The 21,395-nt window shown below is 46.4% G+C and overlaps 1 protein-coding gene across 1 annotated transcript in view; it reads right to left on the reverse strand.

The window, feature by feature from the left end:
- DAB1 (DAB1, reelin adaptor protein) overlaps positions 1–20,845 on the reverse strand; it is a 303,539-nt gene extending 282,694 nt beyond the window's left edge. The window contains exon 1 of the mRNA XM_023515099.1: positions 20,779–20,845. Coding sequence (XP_023370867.1) covers positions 20,779–20,845 — 67 coding nt within the window. The remainder of the gene's footprint in view (positions 1–20,778) is intronic.
- Between the last annotated feature and the right edge of the window lie 550 nt (positions 20,846–21,395).

Raw genomic sequence — 21,395 nt, forward strand, 5'->3', positions numbered from 1 at the left:
CAGACGCTGCCTTTGCCCCACCTTGCAGTCCCCCACTAGCGTCTCCTACTAGTACTGTCCCTTCAGGAGATCGAGAGGAAGTGGAGTTTTCGAGTCTCGCTCCCTGGGACACACACAGTGCCCTGCCTTGCACAGGTGGACAAGGAATCCAAGTGGCCAGCATCCAGGGCCTGCCCCACTTCCTCTCCCCTTGCTCTTGCTGACAGAGGAACTCTACCCTATCAGAAGCTGGATCTGGTCACAAAGATGCCATCTGCTCACCCTGAGCTCCCAGCAAACCAAACACACTCTGTGCCTGTTTTGGGAGAGCACTCGGGGGCCCGGCTGCTCACGGATGGGTGTGAAAGTCAGGCAGGACGGTGTGGACGGTGGCGCCACTTTGTTGACCATGACAAACCCCACGTCCAGGGGTATTTCCACTTGCCTTGAATCCCTGGACAGATTTTCTTTAACTTCACAAGGTTAAGATACCAGATTCACCCCTCCCTCCACCCCTTTCGGAACACGGCCTGCAGATGTTTTTTCTCCCTGACATGCTCTTTGCTCCACCCCAGAAACCTTGCTCTTCTCCCTCCAAGGCTATTTTCCAGAGACCAGAGAGATGAGGAGGATTTCATAGTAGGGGGTGACTGGCAGGAGGGGAGAGAGAGAGGGACTGAGGTTGCTGCTCCCTAATCCCCTGTAAATCATGTATGGCAACAGGCAACAGACAATCATTTCTTGGGACTGAGACAAGATCAAAGGATTAAAGGGTTTTTTGGCAAAGAAGGCTTGGCATTTGGTCATGAGAATTACAAAAGATCTGCTGAAGAGAACAGCTTGCTAGGTGAAAGTCTAATCACACAGCCTGGAATGCCTTTCCCCTGCATTGGTTCCTTCAGAGGGAAGGCAGAGGGAAGCCCAGGCTGTATATCTGCCCACCGGAGCTCTGCTGCACACCAGAGCCACCAACCAGCCCCTGTCCACCCCACCCCTTTCTCCTGAACGTCTCTCCTGGAGGTGGGGTTTCTGTCTGAGCCCTCCAAGCGTTCTACCAACAGCGATGACATCTTCCACTGTGTGCTGAGCCCTGAGCCCACACTGGGCATCCACACACCCTGTGTTCCGTGCTGCATCCTTCCTCCTAAGAAGCCCCTAGAACAATGAAAGTGAAAGGAGAGACTGAGATGTGGGTATAGAGCACGAAGTTATTTAAAGTTAGTCCATCAATAACAAAAGTTGCTGAGAATAACTCTTTGAGACAGACACTGTGCTAAATGCTTTAGCCTTCACCCCCAAATGATGAGAGGCATGGGTAGCCCTCATCCTAGATGAAAAAGCAGAGTCTGACAGCAAGTATTCGCTAGTCAGAAATGGCAGAAACAAGATTCAAATCCAGGTGTCTCTCCTGCTAGAGCTCTGGATTACTATTCATCACCTGTTCACTCATTCACAAACATGTACTGGGCACTGAGCAGGGGCCAGGCACTAGCACACGTGTGGTGGCACCACAGGAGGGTCCTCACAGAGTGGGAGCCTCATCTGTGACATGGCAGTGTCGTGGGCGAGCTGCCCCCCACCACTATTCCTTGAGTGCCTATTAGCCCCACGCGCCACACTGGGTCACACCGTTCCTACGTGCAAAGTTTAAGACTCAAACTCAAGGCTTTGGAAGCGTCACACATGAGGTGTCTCCCGACCATCCGCCCTCGCAGTTCGGGTTTGGAGCAGGGGAGGGAACGTGAGTCTGGTGTGAGCTCAGGCTTCCAAAGAACTTCCCCTCCAACATCTTTCCATCAGTCACCCAAAGTAAACTAAAGGGTGGAAAAAGCTGAAGCCAAGAGGCCCCCAAAAGCCTTGCCCCCAGGAAGGTTAAACCTGACAGCATCCAGTGGGTTTACCCAGCTCAAAAGATGCGGGCAGAGCATTGAGTGAACAGGTGCCAACTCAGCTCATTAAGTCGCCAAGTTTTCATCTTTCCCGGGCTAATTGGCATTAACGCACAGGGTGCCGGATGGCTATTAAGTAGGTAGCAGCAGCAAGCTCTTTAAGATTCAAAAACCTAAAGGATTTGGGGATCAAAGGCATGGAACACTGGAGTACATGAGGAGCAGTGCTGAAGCGCTGCCTCCATCCTCGCCGACGTTGACTGCGCTGCGAGGGGAGGAACAACTGGTGTTTGGCAAGATGGTGGTTTCACGTTGCCACTGGGAAGCGATTCTCACTGTGCAGTGCGGTTCCCCTGCCCCATGAGACTTCTGTAAATATTTCCTGAGCACCCACCTTGTAGCAGCCACTGGGCTACGGTAGGCGTGGTCTCAGGTGGGGGGACGGGTGTGGCATGAGGAAAAAGCAGTACCCTGTGGAAGCAACTATGTCAGAGGTCAGTGTCCAGAGGCCGCGTGGCTGGGGGAGGGCGAAACTGTCTGTGTGTGTCTGGCTGGGTCCAGGAAGACTGCCTGGAAGAAGTGACATGTCGCTGGGCGTTTTGGCAGTTAGGCCTGTTCAGGTCATTCCTCACCACTGAGCACACTCCCCCCACCCCACCGTCAGTCATCCACAGGCGCTGTCTTAACTACTGCCACATCCTATGTCGCCAGCTCTGGAATAGACTCTAGGACTACATGTGGCCACCATCAGAGCTGGCTGAGGTCACAAACCTTAGGATCTCAAGAGTCAGACACGCTGCCTGGGGATTACAACAGGGACAACAGCGAGAAACCCGCATTTCACTGCACTGGCAAGTCCTGTGCAAGGTGCTCACACAAGTGGTGCTTCACTTCTCGGAGAGAAGGCTCTTCGCACTCCCATTTCACAAGTTAGGAAATGGAGGATCTAAGGATTTAGAAGCTACCCAAGGTCACCCAGCTTAATAAACAAATGGCAGGCCTGTGACTGATCAACTTGTAATTCTGAAAGCAGTAATTCAGCCTCCAGGCTGCTAAATACCTGCCTGCATTGGCTATTGTGACTTTAACAGCGTGAATCTAAATAAAGCCCCTAGGTACAAGGGCCTCCAGAAAAGATGTTCAGGCATTGTAACACCCCCCACCCAGGCCTTCCTGGTGTGGGGACCGCAGAGGTGGTGGGATGGCCGCGTGCCCTTCGTTTGTGCCAAGGAGAGAGTGAAGAACACCGGGGCTGTTCCCTTGTTGCACTACCCATGCAATGGCTGCCTGCTGCCTCCCACTTTAAGCCCTTTCCGCCTATGAACGGGGAACTGTTCTGCAAATCACTGGCCAGAGAGAGAGTCTGGGCTCCCAACTTCTGCTTATATCACGTTTTACCCCAATTTCCCACTTCTGCCTGCACAGCATGGGCTGCCACAAGGAGAGCTAAAGTTAGAGGGGGCGTCTCACCGCACCTTGCAGGATTCTGGAATTTGGAACAGCAGTCTGTTTAATGTAAGGGTCACGAGAAGGCATCGGGCTCACCTCGCCGGGCAGGAGAAGGCACTGACCCAGTGCCCTTTCTGCTGCATTCAGACGCCCATCTCCACCCCTGCCCCAGGACCACATTTCCCGGAGGTCATTCCCAGCCCATGACTCAGCAGGCCAAGATGCTCAGGTGAGCCCTTCCCAGGAGGCAGGGACTTCCCTGGTGAGTGACTGGCTCAGAGACTCCCCAGCATCCTTGCTCACGTTTCCTTAGGAAAGACCTGAAGTCGAAGACGCTTCTGCCCAAACTTCCTTCCTTCCTCCCTCTCCTCACACCTGCTCAGACCTGCACGGTGGACTGATGGTTTCCCAGCTGCAGCCCACTCCCTCCTCCCTATTTTTTCTCATAGGTGGGAGAAAGTTTTCTCACTTCCCCCGTCCTCACCTCCCAGGGGAATCTCACCTGCCCTCGACTGTACCATCCGCCGTGGCTCAGGGCCAGGCGAAGACACCATCCGCTGTGGCTCGGGGCCAGGCGAGCGGACACTGGGCAGAAAGAAGACCTTCAAGCTCCTGTTAGAGACGGAGAAGTCTGCCCCAGAGCCTACCGTGGGACCGCCCGGTAAAGACAGGCCTTCCGCATGCAAACTTGACACTATTAATCTTCGTCATCGGTGTTACTGGGTACCACAGGCATTTTCTAAAATGTACCAACCTCTGCAGCCGGCTTCAGAAGGATTTTAGAGATGATTTCACCCATCGAGATAGATAATCCTTCAGCTCTGAAATGGGAGATCATAATGCTTAGCCAATCTACTCTGATCCCAGAGAAAATGGACCGATGAAGGGAGATGATTTCAAGGTTTAAAGCCACCTCTTCTAACCCAATGTGCTAAAAATTAAAACTCAGCAAGGCATAGTGAAAAGACTTTTCAACCTGTCATTCTTATACAACATAGATACTAAGCAGGCTCCAGATTCTCTTACTCAAGATAAAATAGAGGCCAATGTGGTGGTCACTGCTCTAAGTCAGAGGCAGGAGCTTCAGCACTTCCTGGCTTTGGGCCCTGAGCAAGTTGCTACCCATGACTTTCCGCTTCCTCTTTGAGAAGTCGAGATGATTTTACCTTAAATGAGAAGGGACAAAAGCACACACAACAGGATTATCTGGTGCACAGTAAGAACGCAGCATTATACTACACATTAGATATCGCAATCCTAGGGTATTTTTATTGGTTTTTCAGGCCTTTAGTGAATGTTTATTTTTTTTCTGAATCTAAACCATGGGCTTAAATAATTTTTTGAAAAAGTAACATATGCAAGTTTCCTCTTTAAGAGGCAAGGGAGGGTAAGGAAGAGAAAGAGAATAACAGGGAAGGAAGGTCTAGGATGGGTGTTTGTCTTCACTTTCTTTCAAGATCTTTACGGCATTTTTCCTTTGATTGCAGGCAGTTCTAATCCTTCTGATGGATATGTGTGCTGTGCTCTCAAGAAGATAGAGAGGAGAGAGAATATCAAACGATATACTCACACGCAATGACGGATGCCAAGGACAAAAATTTCCAGTAGACCTGGTCTATAAATTGTCATTTAAATTTGCAATTTAAAAACACTGTGTGACTTTTTGATTTGGCTGACTGTATAGCAGAGACAAATAATGGAATCCCTAATAAGCAATGTTTAAATGACATCTCCAGGCTCCCAGACAGAGAGGGTGGCGCAGAATTCTAAGAGGAGAAAATAAATCTACCAAGAATAGGAAAGACGACCAGAACTAAACAGTTGCACTAATCACTTGATGATAGATATCAGGAAGATGTATTCTTTTGGCTGTTTAAAATTCAGCCTTAACAGATGAAGGGTAGGTTATCAGCTAACCCGCCCCCCCAAAGTCACTGTGAAGGGACGAAAACCAAGCTCTATTTTTACATCTCATCACATTAAAACAGATGAACCAAAAAATCAAGACACCAGGACAACATCAAGAGTTGATAAGCTGAGGTTAAAAGACTTCAACTGCAAGAAAAAAAGAAAAACACATAAGAAAATCACCCCCTCACTCACAGACACCTATGGGAAACGTTAATTCCAACGCTTTACTAGAGTGGCGGTCGCCAGTGGTGACACACCCACGACAGGGGGGTCTACCCTGAAGTCTTAGTTTCTTCTCACTGCAGGAATATATGTTAGCATCTTACCCCCGGCCACAAAATACCAAAGAAAACCCTGCATCCGTTGGTGGATGAAAACAGAGATGAACCACGGGCTACTAAGAGCAGGTCTGCAAACCACAGCTTAAGCAAGATTTGGCAAATGGGAAAATGGGCTAGTGAAAATAACAATGACAGAGGGGCTGGGAGAGGTTTTGTGAGAAAAAGCTAAAGAAAATGCATCACTGAGCATGTTTTCAAATGACGACTGCAGACAGTGTAAGGTACAGGAACAGCTTCCATTGTGAGCTTCAGTGGAAAAGTCGGACGAAATTAAAGACCCAGCGGGATCAGACTCGGTGTGTGTGTTTGCGTGCCCGCGCACACCTGGTTCTGTGCAGGAAAACAGAAGACTGGAAGAACATACCCCTGAGCATTGACAGTTCTCACTCGAGGTCAGGACACAACTTCAGAACCTTCTACACACTGTTCCAGGCAGCCGTTAAAATCGCCTGGCACGGGCGCGTTACACAAACTCTATTTGCAATCTATAACTTTGAGAGCGGAAGGAGAAACCACCAGAATCATGACTCCAAACATCAGAGAAAAACTAATGAAATACAAATTACAGATTCGAGGACAACATAAAACAAAGAAGAATTATCTAATATAAGCTATTCCATTTTTCAAAAAACACTTAATAAGCACATACTACATACCTGGCCCTTACAGAATACCAGAATACAATACTCTGTAATCAACAGATAGCCCTTAACAAAATTCACATGCTGACAATTCGTGACTCCACTAGCATCTCTTGAACGCCCAGTATGAGCTGAAGGCTGCAACGGGCACCCGGGCACCTTCACATACACATCCAGCTGTCTCACTTTCCACTCTTTTGAACTCTAGCTTGCAGCTTAGACATAAAGAGCTACTATGGTCACCAAATCACACTGCCCCGGTTCAAATCCTAACGCTGCTAGTTTCTTCAGCTGTGGACAAGATATAAATCTCTCTGACTCTAGGTTTCCATATATATATATATATATGCATGCGAAAATATCATGATGGTAAATATGCAAAACGTCTGGGGTATTACTCTTCTCCATAGGGAAATGGTTTTGTTTCCTACAAACGTCAATATCACATGCTTTCTACTATTTAATCATAGCCGTAACCTCTCCCAAAAGCCACCGGGCACCAGCTGAGCTGGTAGAAACAAGTCTTTCAGAGCCCCACGAAGCAAGGGCTGGAAGGGACCCTCCCTCACAACTCACACATTTCCCACCTGCTATCAAGCGCCGAGCTGCCTTTCCCAAGTCCAGCCTGATTTTAGGTCTCCTGACCATCCATCACTGCTCCAGCACGACACCCAATGTCTTCAGCACACGCTTCTGTATCGCTGTTAATAAGGGATACGGGGATGATCATTTTCCCAATGATAGGGGTCCTGCTCCTCTTGAGGATCACATAATAAGAACATTTTTCATTGTTGGAGATAATTCCCCTTCCCGTGCACATTTGTCAAAAGCAGTTTCCAACAGTCCCGTACATCATCCTGAAATACATGATAAGATTCAGGTCTGCTATTCATCATCGGCTGGGCTTCCTCCAATGCCTGGCGCTTCCTGCCTCTGGTTTAACAATTAGAATGCAAGTTCTCCCGGGGCAGCCTCGCCAGCCAGGGGAGAGTGAAAGACCCAAGTAGGGAGGGTCCCAAATTTAAGGGACGTGAGTCTGCGATGATGACACATAAATCCTTTATGAGGCTAAACTCCATCTGCGGTATCCCTTTGCCATGGGAGCCAGGCTCCTAAGAATTGAGCTTTCACTGAGGTTTTAGTTAATGACCACTCTCGGGAAACAGCAGGGTGTAGCGGGAAGCTCTGGGCTTTGCATCATTCAGCTCTGAGTTTAAAATTTCTGTTCTTCCACTTCCTTGGTGGGTGTCCTTAACTTATCTGAGCTTGTCTCTTCATCTGTGAAACGGGAATATTATCAAACTCATAATTCTCTTGTAAAGATTTTAAAAGGTATCGTATTCTTTGCCTGGCATTTAATAGGCACATAATTAAAATCATTTCCTCCTTTCCCCACTGGTAACTCTTTAATTTTCCTCCTCACAGCTTTGAGAGGATATAACGATCCATAGTCCCTGCTATCAAGTCTCATCTTAAACACAAAATTTGGAAGGTTAGAAAGGAGTATGAAATGGAATCCTAACTTACAGACAAAATAAATTAAGAGCTTCATCTGGAATGAAACTGAGAATCGCAAGGGAAGGAAGGTTGAATTCCATGGAAGGAGAACAACCCCAAGAAAGGCCTCCATGGCAGGAATGTCTAGAGTTGTGCCTCTGGAATCAGGTGACGGGCAGAAAAGACAGAGGCAGATGTCTTCCAGGTTGACAAGAGACCTAAAGAAAACCCATGCAAGTTCAAGGATAGCCAAGCCTTGTGGTTCAGAATGTGCCAGCACGTGTTGTATTGATTAGTGGGATGGAACTGCAGGGCGGTGCAGATCGCAGGTTCCGGCCTACAGAGTTGACAATGTCTCACCTCTCCAACCTCTCACATTCCTCACTGTAAACTTGAGATTTGAAGAGCAGCTGCCTCAAAAGAAGGAGAAAGTGCATAGAAAGATTTGAGTATGATGCCTGACAGATCGTACATGGCGACCCTATCATCAGAATCCTTATCATTGTTATTATTGCTGGTTTGGGAATGCCTATTGGAAGGTGAATTGGGATGAGAATAGAATATTCATACGTTGGGGCAATTTGCAAAATTTCCTGGTATGCACTTTTAGAGTATTTATTTCCAAATTAAGATCTAGAAATGATGCTTTCCTTTAACATAATATTATCCAATAGGGCCAATGTACCCACCAGGTTTGGTTCCAGGATCCCCACGGATAGTCAAGTCCGAGGACGCTCAAGTCCCTTCCATAAAACACCCAGTGTTCGCATATAACCTGCCCACATCCTACTATACACTTCAACCATCTCTAGATCACTCATGATTCCTAATGCAATGGAAATGCTCTATGAGAGCCGTTAGACTGTATTATTTTTTCATTGCTCTGGGGTTTTTTTTGGTCAAATATTTTCGGTCCAAGGTTGATTGAATCCATGAATGCAGAACTCAGATACAGAGGGCTAACTGCATATTTGAAAGAACCCAAAGCAGGGTCTCAGATGTTTGTATGCTCAAGTTCATAGCAGCACTGTTCACAAATGCCAAGAGGCAGATGCAGCCCACGTGTCTGCTGATGGGCAAGTGGTAAGCAGCGTGGAGGGAAGGATGTACCCTCAGCTCTCCGGAGGATCCGCCATTGGTTGGATCTATAGATGTGAAAGCCGCAGATACAAAGGGCCGGCTCTACATTCTGACTCATACACAGTCAAAATCCTTCAAGTTCATGTTTGCTTTACCTTTTTGCATCTGGCGTGCAGGGCAGCCTCCTTAGAAGGGAAATACACCCTCGTCAATCACATGGAGCCTTGTCAGTAGCGCCTCCTGCAGGCCACAGACAAGGCAAGTGAAGGGCTAAGGCTTCACTTGCCTTTGTAACCCCCTTTCTAACTACACAACTTATTCTGCCTACGTTCTTTCTCTCGCTGAGCCCATCCCAACTCCTATTGGAATCTGCAGGAAGATGCCTTTTAGCGTAGGCATGACTTGGTAAGAGGACACATCATCCTACAGGGAGTGGTTTAGTTCAATGTCAAATGTGGACAGGCTCCAGGGTCAGAGAATCCATGAATACATGCAAATGGGTCCTTCTGCTTACATGCTGTGTGACCTCAGGCAACCTTTTGACTTCTCTGAGCCTCAGTTGCCTTTTATGTAAAATGGGAATACTTGACTAATGGCTGTTTTCAAGTCTGAGTGAGAACACAGGGACACGTGGGCACACGAGTAACAGAAATTAGCCCCCTTTACCTGCACCCCCACTTCTCCTATCCCTTTGACCCATGTGTGCTGTCTTGTGCAAACTCAGTCTTACAACACGTGTGCCCTGAGCACCCAGGAAGGGGAGCTACCATAGCAAGGGCTGCAGAAATCCCAGCACACCTTGGAACATCATCTGCTCAGCAAACTCATAGGGACAGTAAAACCACATGCTCTGGGTCATTCGGAGACTGTCCGTAAAGACAAAGGCTCTCCAGCTCCTAGAAGGACCACGAACTTGACCTGACTCTCAGTGATATCAAGGACCTGGCGTGCTAATGTGAAGGGCTTTGTTCTTCCAAACATCAAAATTCAGGCCCAGCCACTGCCAGAGGCAGCACACTGAGCTTAATGAAGCAGTGGGATGAACTAATATGGCAAATCTTATAGCTCTTACTACCAATATGGCCCACATCACGCTAAATTACAGCACCAGACATGATTGGACACACATCACAAAAGGAGAAGCAGCTCTCTGAATTGTAGGAATTCTGAATGCCACATAATAAGATTCTCAAGAGCCGGCTCTGAGGAGAGATGAGATTTTCTTTTTAACTTTTTCTCTCTGTGTGCAAATCGTTCTCCCTGACGCTTCACGATAATTAATTCCACAAACGTTTACTGATGTATTGTCCACGGAGTATGAGATTGGGGGCACCTACCATGTGCCAAGCACAATGCTGGGAACTCAAAGCTCACAGAAGAAACATAGAAATAAATGAAAAATTACAGACACAATGTGGTAAGTGTGAGGATTTGAGAAAGTGCAGGGTACCAAAGACCCCCTCACAAATCCAGGGGGTCAGGTGAGGTTTTCTTGGCCATGAATCCACTCCGTCACTGAGTCATCCAACAGAGCTGCTGCACATCTCTGTGTTTCGATGTCTCAGTGCAGAAGAGAAGTGGCTCACAAAACAGTCCCTGGCCTTACAGATCCCCCAGCCTAGTGACAGGTATGGAGGAGTGAAATGATCATTAGCCTCATCAATTAAGATGGAGACTACACAGGCAAGTCGTGACCCACGGGGGGGGGGGGAAGGGGTCATGCGGGCAAGAAGCAAGGGGCTGCTAAATAATTCTGAATAAAATAATAGCTACCTTGAAACTAACAGATACATGGAGTTAGCTTTCAAAAGAATAAAGAAAAATATATCCCTGGGAAAAGAAAAAGCTTGTGCAAAAATCCAAATATAAAAAAACCACGTGATAGGGTCAGGAAGCTGAAATTAACTCAGCTGAGCCACCGAGTGGATATGATTAGGAGAAGTGGAGAGGGATGCGTCTGGGAAGATACGAAGGACGGGGTCAGGCCAGACAGGGCCTCTCTGAAGCCAAGATCAACAGTGTGGACTTTATCCCGAGGGCAAGAGGACACTCCTGATCAAATGTCCGAGTCAGTGAACAAGGACAGCATGGAGATGGAAAGCACTGGAAACCTCACGCGTTCAGCAGGGTGCTAGGATAATCCAGACAAGGGCAGCCTGGAACTCCTTCAGGAGGGGCAGTGAAGAGAGAAACACTGCACAGGCTGGGAAAGGTAGGCAGAAGGTCACAGGGATTGATGATCAGCAAGGAGTTAACTAAAAATACTAGGAAGGGCGGCACCTGTGGCTCAAAAGGGTAGGGCGCTGGTCCCGTATGCCGGAGGTGGCGGGTTCAAACCCAGTCCCCGCCAAAAACTCCAAAAAAAAAAAATAATAGTAATAATTAAAAATACTAGGAAGACCAAGCTGTTAAGAAGGACGGCCCACACAAATAGCTTCTGAGTGAGGAAGGACGGCCAGGAGTAGCAAGCGGCCAGACTTGGAGGGATGACCCAGCTGGAGAGAGTGTCGTGCATAAAAGTCACAGGGGAATGCGCTGGGACCTGGCGCTCAGCAACTCAGGGTAGGAGGCGGCAAAGGGGCAGAAGAAGAGACGGGGCGACATTTCAAAGGGCTTGATGTATTGTCCATGGAGTATGAGACTGGGGGGCACTGAACACGCTCAAGGACAGAAAGAAGCATGATGACAGAGTGGGAGAAAGCCTGACCCAGCACCGGGACCCGCCAAATGAGGACCCGACCTCAGTTCCCATCAGACTTGAAACAAGTTTGTTGTCCCACCCTGCGTGAGGTGTCCTGCAGTAAACTTGCGGCCCTGTGACCACAGAGAGCACAGAAGTGTCTTTCCAGCATGGCACACTGTACGAGTCAACGGTCTGACCAGAGAGAGCTGAACTTACCGGCCCCCCAAATTTCTCCCTTCCTGCAACCTCTGCAGCCTGAGAACCTTACTGATCGACTTCAGGAAAATTTACGTTTTCTTGGATTTTGAATTTTGAAAGCCAGCAAAGTCACAAGGAGAACAATCAGCTCACTGGGATCAAAAACCCTGCCGAGGCAGAAGGGCACCATACAGGTACAGGACACGGCTCATCAGTCCTCTGGCCATCCCCCAAAGAGCAGGACCCCTGCAATTCCTTCACATGCGTCAACACTCCAGCATCAAGCCACACGCAAAGCCACAGAACGCGATCAGGAAGCAAAACACAGGCGTCAGTACGTGGGTCACAAACAAGCCGTGTGAGCCGGGCGAGTGTCTTGATCCTTCCGAACATCATTTTCTTACGCGTTCAGCTGGGTGATGTAAGAGTTGGGCTCATTAGGGGCGATTTATCTGACCCAGTTAGCATGCGGGAAGCAGAAATGATGGCCTCTAATAAACACTCGGAGCCTGACCACACGTCCCTTTTGCTTTGTGCTTCCTGTTCGTGCTTTTATTTTTGGACCAGCATCCACTTAAAGACAAATGTTTCCTCTTCCTCAGTGACTACCCTGGATACCCCTGGAGAAAGGGGCCCGTCTCCCTCTCTCTACATCTTATCTCACTGAAAGTGCTGCCTCTAGTAGTGGTGGGAGTTGGGGGGAAAGTTTCTTTAGCTTGATTCTATGTACTGAGTCTATTCTAGGCATTTGATGCCTGTGAGGTCGTGGAGTCCTCACAGCAACTCGCTCAGATAGGTTACTCGTAATATCCCCATTTTGACAGATGAGGAAGAGGAGGCTTAGAAAGATGAAGCAGCCAGCCCGAGATGCACAAGGAGAAAAGGTGCTAAGCCCTGCCTCAAACTTAAGTTTATCTGACTCTAAAGCCTGGGCTCTTTTCAGGAGACTCCTTTATAGGAAAGAGGGAGCAAACACACAGGTTCGTGATGTTAATCTAAGAATGTAACTTGTTTGAAATCTGTCCAGCGGAGGGAGCTTCAGCCAGGCAGTCATTCCTGGGCTGCAACCCTGGTCCTGCCACTGGTCAACATTGGTAAGTCATTTTGCTCTTTCTCCCCTCCCCGCCCCCCCCTCCTTTTTTGCGACAGACTCTTACTGTCGCCCTGGGTAGAGTGCCAAGCTGTCATAGCTCACAGCAACCTCAAACTCCTGGCTTAAGTGATCCTCCTGCCTCAGCCTCCTGAGGAGCTGGGACTCAAGGTGCCAGTTATTAACAGCCAGCTAGGCTTCTCTTTTCAGTAAAGACAGGATCTCATTCTTGCTCAGGCAGGTCTCAAACACCTGCGCTTAGGTGATGCACCCATCCCGGTCTCTCAAAGTGCTAGGATTTCAGGCATGAGCCAGGGCTCCCGGCCATCATGTTGCTCCTGAGACCTCAACTGTGAGAAGCAGGTTGTGGCCTGCCCCCCAATAATAATCCCTCGTATCTTTTCATACGCATCAACTCCTAGAGGACGTTCACATTTTAATGTATAAAATTATCAGGATATTATGTCACTTGTCTCTATTAAGATAAAAAAATTCACTTGCTTTTGGTCAGGAAAGCATTAAAACGAGTTTTAATAAGAACTTCCCTCATCATGGTAAATAGGCAATATTTTAATTAGTAAAAATAAACTCGGAACAAAAGTAAAACTCACACGATGAAAACTTACACAGATGAAAACCTGAAGGGTGTCCCCTTAGCTAGACGTTCCTCAACTTCAGACCGACTAGAGTCAGAATCTCCTACCAACATGCTTCTCTCCTACTCAGAGCACGAGCCCGGGCTGGGTGTCGGTTTGTGGGCAAATCATTCATTGATTGATTATTCCTCTCTTATGCTTCCAATTTGGCTGATCAAGTTATTATTGCTACATCCATTCGGCGACAAAGGAAACGTAAGCTCAGAAAGTGAAGGGCGAGCTTGAGGTGTGAACTCAAATGCCCAGTGTCTCCACTGCCCCCGTGCTGCCCTCTGGGCAGGACCACAGCAGACGTAACAATAAATAATACTGATAAAAAGATGACTTGAAAAAATTAACCTCTCAGCTTCCTAAGGATCCAGCGAGACAATCAACATGACAGCACTTTCCAAGCTGTTAAGTGGGAAAGCAACCTTAGCAGGGGTCATTTTCTGGGACTAACCGATCAGCTGGGCACTCATTCCTTAACTTACACTGAACAGAATTTTCTAAGAAATCTCTGAACATGAGCACAGCTGTTGAGGTACAGAGCCAGGGTTCAGACTTGGTTAGATGGGACTCTACAGCTGAAGCATCTGCCACACGACCACCAGCTTCTGGATCCCATCACAGCCTTGATTCTGGAAGCCAGAATCCTCCTGGTAAGAAACCATAAGGCAGCTTTTTGTTACTGTTGCCGTTAGCTGATGAGCCTTGGTTATAGCACTAGAATAAGTATAAGTAAGTAACTTAAACTATTTCCAGAAAATAAAGGGATAATGCAGGCAGTGCCTAGGGCGCCAGCCCCATATACTGAAAAGTAAGTGGCGGGTTCAAAACCCAGCCCTGGCCCCCCCAAAAATAAAGTGATAATGCTGAATTGTGATCTCAGAAAGAATGGAACGGCAACACTGACTGAGCCATGCCATGTTGCGGACCCCAAGCTGTAATATCTCTCTTGTTCTAAAGGCAATTGGAAGTATTGTTAACACACATACATACACACACACCTTTAAAGATAAACAAAACCAGGCTCAAGGAGGCTAAATAATCTTTCTCTGATTACACAGCAGATAAAAAAAGAGGAGTAAGAATTAAAAACCAGGCCTGCTGGGCACCCAAGTCAGTGCTGCTTTCAGACTAAACTGCCAGATGGTGCTGACTAAAAACCCCAGGCACCGCCCCCCCAGATATCTGTGTCTGTGTATCATGGGGCCTGCTCCTCGACCACAGTCTTTCCCTGGGTGCCCAAATGCCAGGATTACACATAACAAACCTCCATCACCTGATTCTCCTTCTCTGATGGCAGGTAACAAACCTGAAAATAGCCATTCACTTCCTCTGGCCCTGCATCAATTCCACTCCCGGAACAGGTGCTGTCTGACAAGCTGTATGTGCAGTGACACAATCCAATAAAAATAAAATGAAGCAAACAAGTTTATTTTTCACAACATCCATCCCTTATTTGAATTGTGAATACTCTAGTTACATTTCATCCATGGCCTTCCTCAGAACCTCATTTTGTGGTACATATGCCCCTTTGAGACTTGCATTGGAAACCATCTGGCTCGCTTTCCATGGGCTGAGTTAAAAAAACAAGGTGATACACTTCTGAGAAACACTGCAGGGGCCTCTGAACTCTCTTCGCGGCTCTTTCTTACAATAGGTGACCCATGTTGTCAGGCATTCTTTTTTTTTTATTCCCGAGACAGTCTTGCTTTGTCACCCTTGATAGAGTGCTATGGCATCATAGGTCACAGCAACCTCCAACTCTCGGGCTCAAGTGATCCTCTTGCCTCAGCCTCTGGAGCAGCTGGGACTATGGGCACCTGCTACAATGCCTGCTATTTTTAGAGACCAAGTCTTGCTCTGGCTCAGGTTGGTCTTGAACCTGTGAGCTCAGGCAATCCATCTGCCTTAGCCTCCTAGCGTGCTAGGATTACAGGCGTGAGCCACCGCGCCTGGCCCCTTGTTAGGTATTTTTCCTCAGGAAACAAAAGACCTGCCCCAGGCACCATATAAATCTTGTCAAGGGTTAAAATGATCCTATTTTGTAATAGTATTGCATAATATAGAAAGTACTTGTGCTATAATGTCAAATCACAAAATAGGAGATAAAACTGTAAGAAGAATATGATCTCCACCACATCCTATCCTTTGAAAATCAGTTCCCAGAAAGTAACTTAAAATGTTAATAGTAGTTATTTTCACGGGACGACGCATGATTACTCCGCCTTTTCTAATTTCAGTAATAACCACATAGAGCGTTTGAAAAGTAAAATCAAATTACTAAGAAAATAAAACAATAACTTTTTCGCAGAAAGCGGCCTTAATATTATTCAGGGTTTTCTCTCCACCAAAATCATTATAGAAGCCTATTACTTTAACTAACGCCAGACACAAAGGTTGTCCAAGGGAAGGAAGTTATATACCAATCTTGCTGATCAATGCAGACACAAAAACTACTCCTTAACCTAACAAAACAAATCCAGCATGGTACATAAAACACTGTATCATGACCAAGGAAGGTTTACTCTGGATATGACAATCTTAGAAAACATAATCAGTTAAATCCACAATGTTATTAAGAGGAAAAATATGTATAATCACTGAAATAAATACAAAAAAAAATCACATGGTAATATCAAACACACAAACTCAAGATTAAAAAATACTTTTCTAGAAAACAATACATAAAGAGTTAAGTTAATCAAGTATCTTCAGTAAAAACTTAAGTGTCGCATTTCAATGTAATCTACAAGCATTTCCATTAATTCAGGAACAAGGTAAGAATGCCTGCTATCACTAAATATTAGACCGATCGGCCCAGCCGACGCAGTAAGAAAGGAAAAAGACACAAGTATTTAAGGATTTGAGCAGATAGACACCTATCGGTAGGTTTTTTGGTTGTCTCTATAGAAAAGCTAAGCAGAGCTGGAGAAAGTATTAGCAAAAGAGCTTCAAAGTGTTATTTCATTTACAATTCAGATCAATAGATACATTTTTATTTCTTTGAATGTTCTATTCATTTTAGCCAATTAACAACATTTGTTTAATACAATACTTCAATTAGTTCATTCAGGGGTGTCCAACCTTTTGGTTTCTCAGCACCATGTGGGAAGAAGAAGAGCTATCTTGGGCCATACATTCAATACGCGAACAGTAACAAAGCTGATGACCAAAAAAAAAAAAAAAAGTCCATGCCCAATTTTCACGGTATCTTCCACCACATGTAAGCAAAAAAGTCTTCACATAATCTGAACGTGGCCTGTGGGCTGCGGTCTGGACCCCCAAGACGGAAGAACCAGAAATGAATGAAGGCTATTGGCAGCACATTCCCCTTTTCCTTTAGTGTCCGTGTGCTTTCATCATGTGTTGGTCCAGACAACCATCCTGAGAGTAAGGAGTGTTCATCACTGTTGCAAAATTAGAAATCATTGCAAAAGAGTGCGCTGAGACAAATTAGCTCTATATGCGTACTTTCTAAGAAGCCCTTTGGTATAAAATGCGATAGGAGAGAATGTAGTCATGATAATAATGATTATGAAGATGAGGAGGAGGAGGAAGAAGAGGAGGAGAAGGAAAATGAGGAGGAGGAGTGTGTTATGGGCTGAGTATTTGTGTCCCACCAAAATCCCCACCTTGGAACCCTGGTGTGATGATACTGAGATGGGGCCTCATAAAGTGGCTCTCTCTCCTACCCTGTGAGGATACGGTGAGGAGGCCGCCAGCTACAGATCAGCCACAGAGTCTTCACCTTGCTTCTCCCGGAGTGTGAGACAAATGCCCCACTAAGCTGGCTGGCACCTTGATCTGAAGCTTCCAGACTCCAGATCTCCGAGAAATACATTTCTGTTGTTTGTGTTGTTTAAGCCACCCAGTCAACGGCATCGTGCGATGGCAGCTCAAGCTGATTAAGACGAGATGGGTGGATGGGGCTGCAATAAGCATTCTGATAAAGATATCTTTGGTGTAATGTGATTTTTGGTTCTCTGGATATATACCTAATAAAGGAACTGTAGGACCAAATGGCAGGTCAATGTACACAGCCCTATTATGAAACTAATTTATAGTTTTCATATGAAAGCCATAACCTAACTATAGCCTAAGAATATGCAGAGAGGGAAGGGAAGAGGACGGGGTGGGTGGGTGGAGGGAGGGTAATTGGAGGGATCACTTCTGTGGTTTATCTTACAAAGGGTACAAGTGAATCTTTCTGAAAGTAGAATATAAACGTCTTAACACGATAACTAGGAAAGTGACATGAAGGTTAACTTAACCAGTTTGATGAAAATAGTTCAAATTGTATATGAAAACACACTGTACCCCATGATTGCATTAATGTACACAGCTATCATTTAATAATAATAATAATAATAAAAGACGAGATGGGTGAAGGGAGGAGACAGAGAGAGAGCAGATGAAGGGAGGGAAATGGAGAAAAATGGCTGGAAAAAAGGGGAAGAGAAGGGGAGGAGAGCAGGAGGAGAAGGGAAGGAGAAGGAAGAGGAAGGCAGCAACCTTTCTCAAGCATTTACTAAGGATTTTATTCGCCTTGTTTCAATTAATCTTCACGGCGAACCTGTCAAGTTCATAATAGAAAATGAGGCAGAGAAAGGTTAAGTAACTTTCTAAGATCACACAGTGAGAAGTTGGCAGAGCCAAATTTGAATCCAGCTCTGCCTGCCCAGACTCCACGTATTAGCCACCAACTCACTGGAGGGCACTGCTCACATACGGGTTACGCTGACCGTAAAGCTTGTGAGGATGTGGAGATGAGGAGGGGTGTCTAACCTGCCTCCAAGGGCCGCATGCTGATTCTGTAAGAACTTCTTTTTCCTCTTGCTTATCCGTGGTGTTGCCTATCATGAAAAGTACGCTTGGACTTTTGCTTTTGCCAACCAGCTGTCTTTAGTGCTTGTGTGTTTAATGTGTGGCCCAGGACAACTCGTATTCTCTCCGTGTGTGAAAAAAAAGAATAAAGGTTGGACAGCCCCGTAAGGGTTACCTTGGTTCTCCCTTCCCCAATCTCCAACTAAGCAATGTCCTGAAAACCTGAATCTTCTCTTCAAAATGCTTCTTGTTTTCCTTGTTAAAATTAAGAGAAAATGAAAAAAATATGCACTGAGATACCATTTTTAACGCCTTAAGCATTCAAGGGTGCAAGTTTAGTGGAGAGGTTACTTGAAGCAGAAATATAACTCGTCAGTTTTCCCTGCAAAAGCATGTGAATTCTAGTACATACTGGGCTCCACGATCTCTTTTTTCTCACAGAGCAGTTCTCCCAAGACTGTTCTCTCATTCCCTGGCTTCCTTCTCTTATTCTTGGGCCATAATGCATAAAGAGACAGGGTTCACATTCATTCCTAGGAAACCAAACAGGCTGCCTCCAAACCATTTGTGCTTCACATAAACATCAAAAGCAACATCTATAGTCCTTCTTGAGGTTTTGGCCATCCGGAAGCTGAATACGTATTACATTTAAGTCCCTTGTTTCCTATTGAGCGTCAGACAAATGCCATCACAAAACATTACTGGGCAGACGCAGCAATGTCGCAAGCAAACACTGCCTCTCTGAAGCGGCCAAGGGCTTCCTAGTTTGCAGGCCTACATGGACAGATTTCCAGACCTGAAAGAGAGCTCTGGTGATGTCCTTCCATGCAACTGAGAGAACAAGGACAAGGATGCTGAAATCACAGAATACACACACACCCAAACAGCAAGAATAATATGCTGCTTATATCCAGTGAGAAGAGAGAGAGAGACTTACCGAAAGGCAGGGTCGTACGCTACGGGACCAAACTCTTCAAAACACATGACTAGCCACAGAATAACTTTATCATCACACTCTGTATGCCAGTCTTCAGTGCCAGGTAACTCTGGGCTCCTTCAGTTTCTTAGTGCACGTTTTTTCACTCTTAATTTTAACATACAAAACCAGAAGTATTCTGCAGACAGGATTTAGGTTGTCAGGGACATGGCTTAGCAGGGGATTTGGGACGGGAGTGTAAAGGGGTCCCTTACAGAACCTCAGCACCTTTGCATCTGTCCTAAGAAGTTCTAAGAACACTAATATGAAACTAGCAGATAAACAACTAGACACCCACAGGAGGGAAAAACACAATTAAACTCATGTTGGAGGGAGGGGCTGGGAGAGGGGGAAGAGAGGAGGGGGGAGGTGCTCTCACCTAACAGGCACAGTGTAGGGGTGTGTGGCACCCCCCGTGAGGGCTCAGCTACAAACGCAAACAAGGTAACCTAACTGTACCCTCATATTCATCTGAAATTGAAAGAAAAAAGAAGTTCCAAGATCAGTTCTGTCTCAGTTTCTAAGTGTTGGGAACTCAGAGGTGAACGAGGCGTCTAGCTCTGAAGGACTTGAGACAGGACTTTAAAAGCAAAGTGCTAAGGAAACAAACTAGGTCACACAGCGACCTCATTTTTACCCCAATTTGAGAATAAGGAAAGTCTCCTCCTGGAGGCTCCACTAAACTCAAACCTGGCGAGTAAGCAGGAGTCAGACTAGGGAAGAGTAAAGAACAACACAACGATTTCAGGACGGATTAATAAACACTCCAGTGGTCCTCCAAGTGTGCTCTCCAGACCAGCAACTCTGGGAACTCACTATAACCGCCAAGTCTTGGGTCCCGCCCCAGACGTAATGAATCAGATGCTCCGGGGATGGAGCTCAGCAGACTGGGCTCCAACAAGCCCTCCAGGTGAGCACGGGCTGCTGGAGTTTGGAGAACCACTGATTATATGCAAAGATGAGCGGCAACAGGGTGGGACTGGAGAATAAATTCTGGGCGGGTGGCGTTAGGCAGAGATGTTGCTGGGGGAGCGGGGAGGAGGCATGTCCAGAAGGGTTTTGTATATTATGAAAAGAATTTTGGATTTTACCTAGAAAATAATAAAGAGCCATTGAAATACTAGGAGTATACGTAACTATTAAAAAATACCAGGGGGACACCCCAAAAATGTAGACGCATTTTAAGAGATCTTATTGGAAGTAAAATCAATCATTCCCAAGAAGTGTATAAACTGTAGGAAAAATGGATGCATTCAGCATGTCTAGCGACACTTGACCTAACTGTGCCTTCGATTCAAAGTGATACGTAGATACACATCTCTTAAAACATGTATGTATTTGGGGGGGACCCTCTGTATATACAATCATCAAGGTAGTTGTTTGCATCATTCCAGAGATCTGCAAAACGTATTCCCGTGCACAGAAGTAGCCACTAAGAAGGGTGGAGGTTGGGCGGCGCCCACAGGAGTAGGGCGCTGGCCCCATATACCGAAGGTGGTGGGTTCAAACCCAGCATAGCCAAACACTGTGAACAAAAAACAAAAAAAAAAAAAGAAGGGAGGAGGTTCCAGCTTACCCTTCTTTCTGGAGTCTTTCTTGGTGCTGGTTTTCACAGCTACTTGAAGTTCTGTCTCAGTTGACATCCTACTTAATCCTTAGTCCTCTTCACACAGATCCCGGGCTGCGGCCAGGCTCATCGAGGACTCCTCTCCGAGAGAAAGACTCCTCCCTTCACAAAGGACACCCCGAGCTGGGCATTTCATTCACTCGTTCTGAGTGCTGCAAATCAAGGCAAGAGGACATTTGAACATGAGGACATTTACACGTGGATGTGCATAGCAGCTCAGTTCACACTCGCAAAGGTGTAAAAACAACCCAAGTGCCCACCAACACATGAATGCGTTACTAAACTATGGCATGGGTGCGCCACGGAATACTACTCAGCCATTTAAAAAAGACAGAGGCTGCGCCTTTTGTATTACCCTGGATGGAAGTGAAGAACATTCTCCTAAGTAAAGTGCCTTAAGAACAGAAGAGCAAGCAGCCCGCATACTCAGGAGTGATTTGAATGTAGTAGGTGAACAACTATAGGCCCATATGGGAGGAAAACACAATTAAATTCAACCCAGGGGAGAGGTGGGCTGGGTAAAGTCTCCTGTGTGGGATACGGTGCAGGGGTACATGGCGCACTTC

The sequence above is a fragment of the Otolemur garnettii genome, unplaced genomic scaffold (genome assembly GCF_000181295.1).
Source record: "Otolemur garnettii isolate 467f Iridium unplaced genomic scaffold, OtoGar3 scaffold00066, whole genome shotgun sequence".
Classification (NCBI taxonomy): domain Eukaryota; kingdom Metazoa; phylum Chordata; class Mammalia; order Primates; family Galagidae; genus Otolemur; species Otolemur garnettii.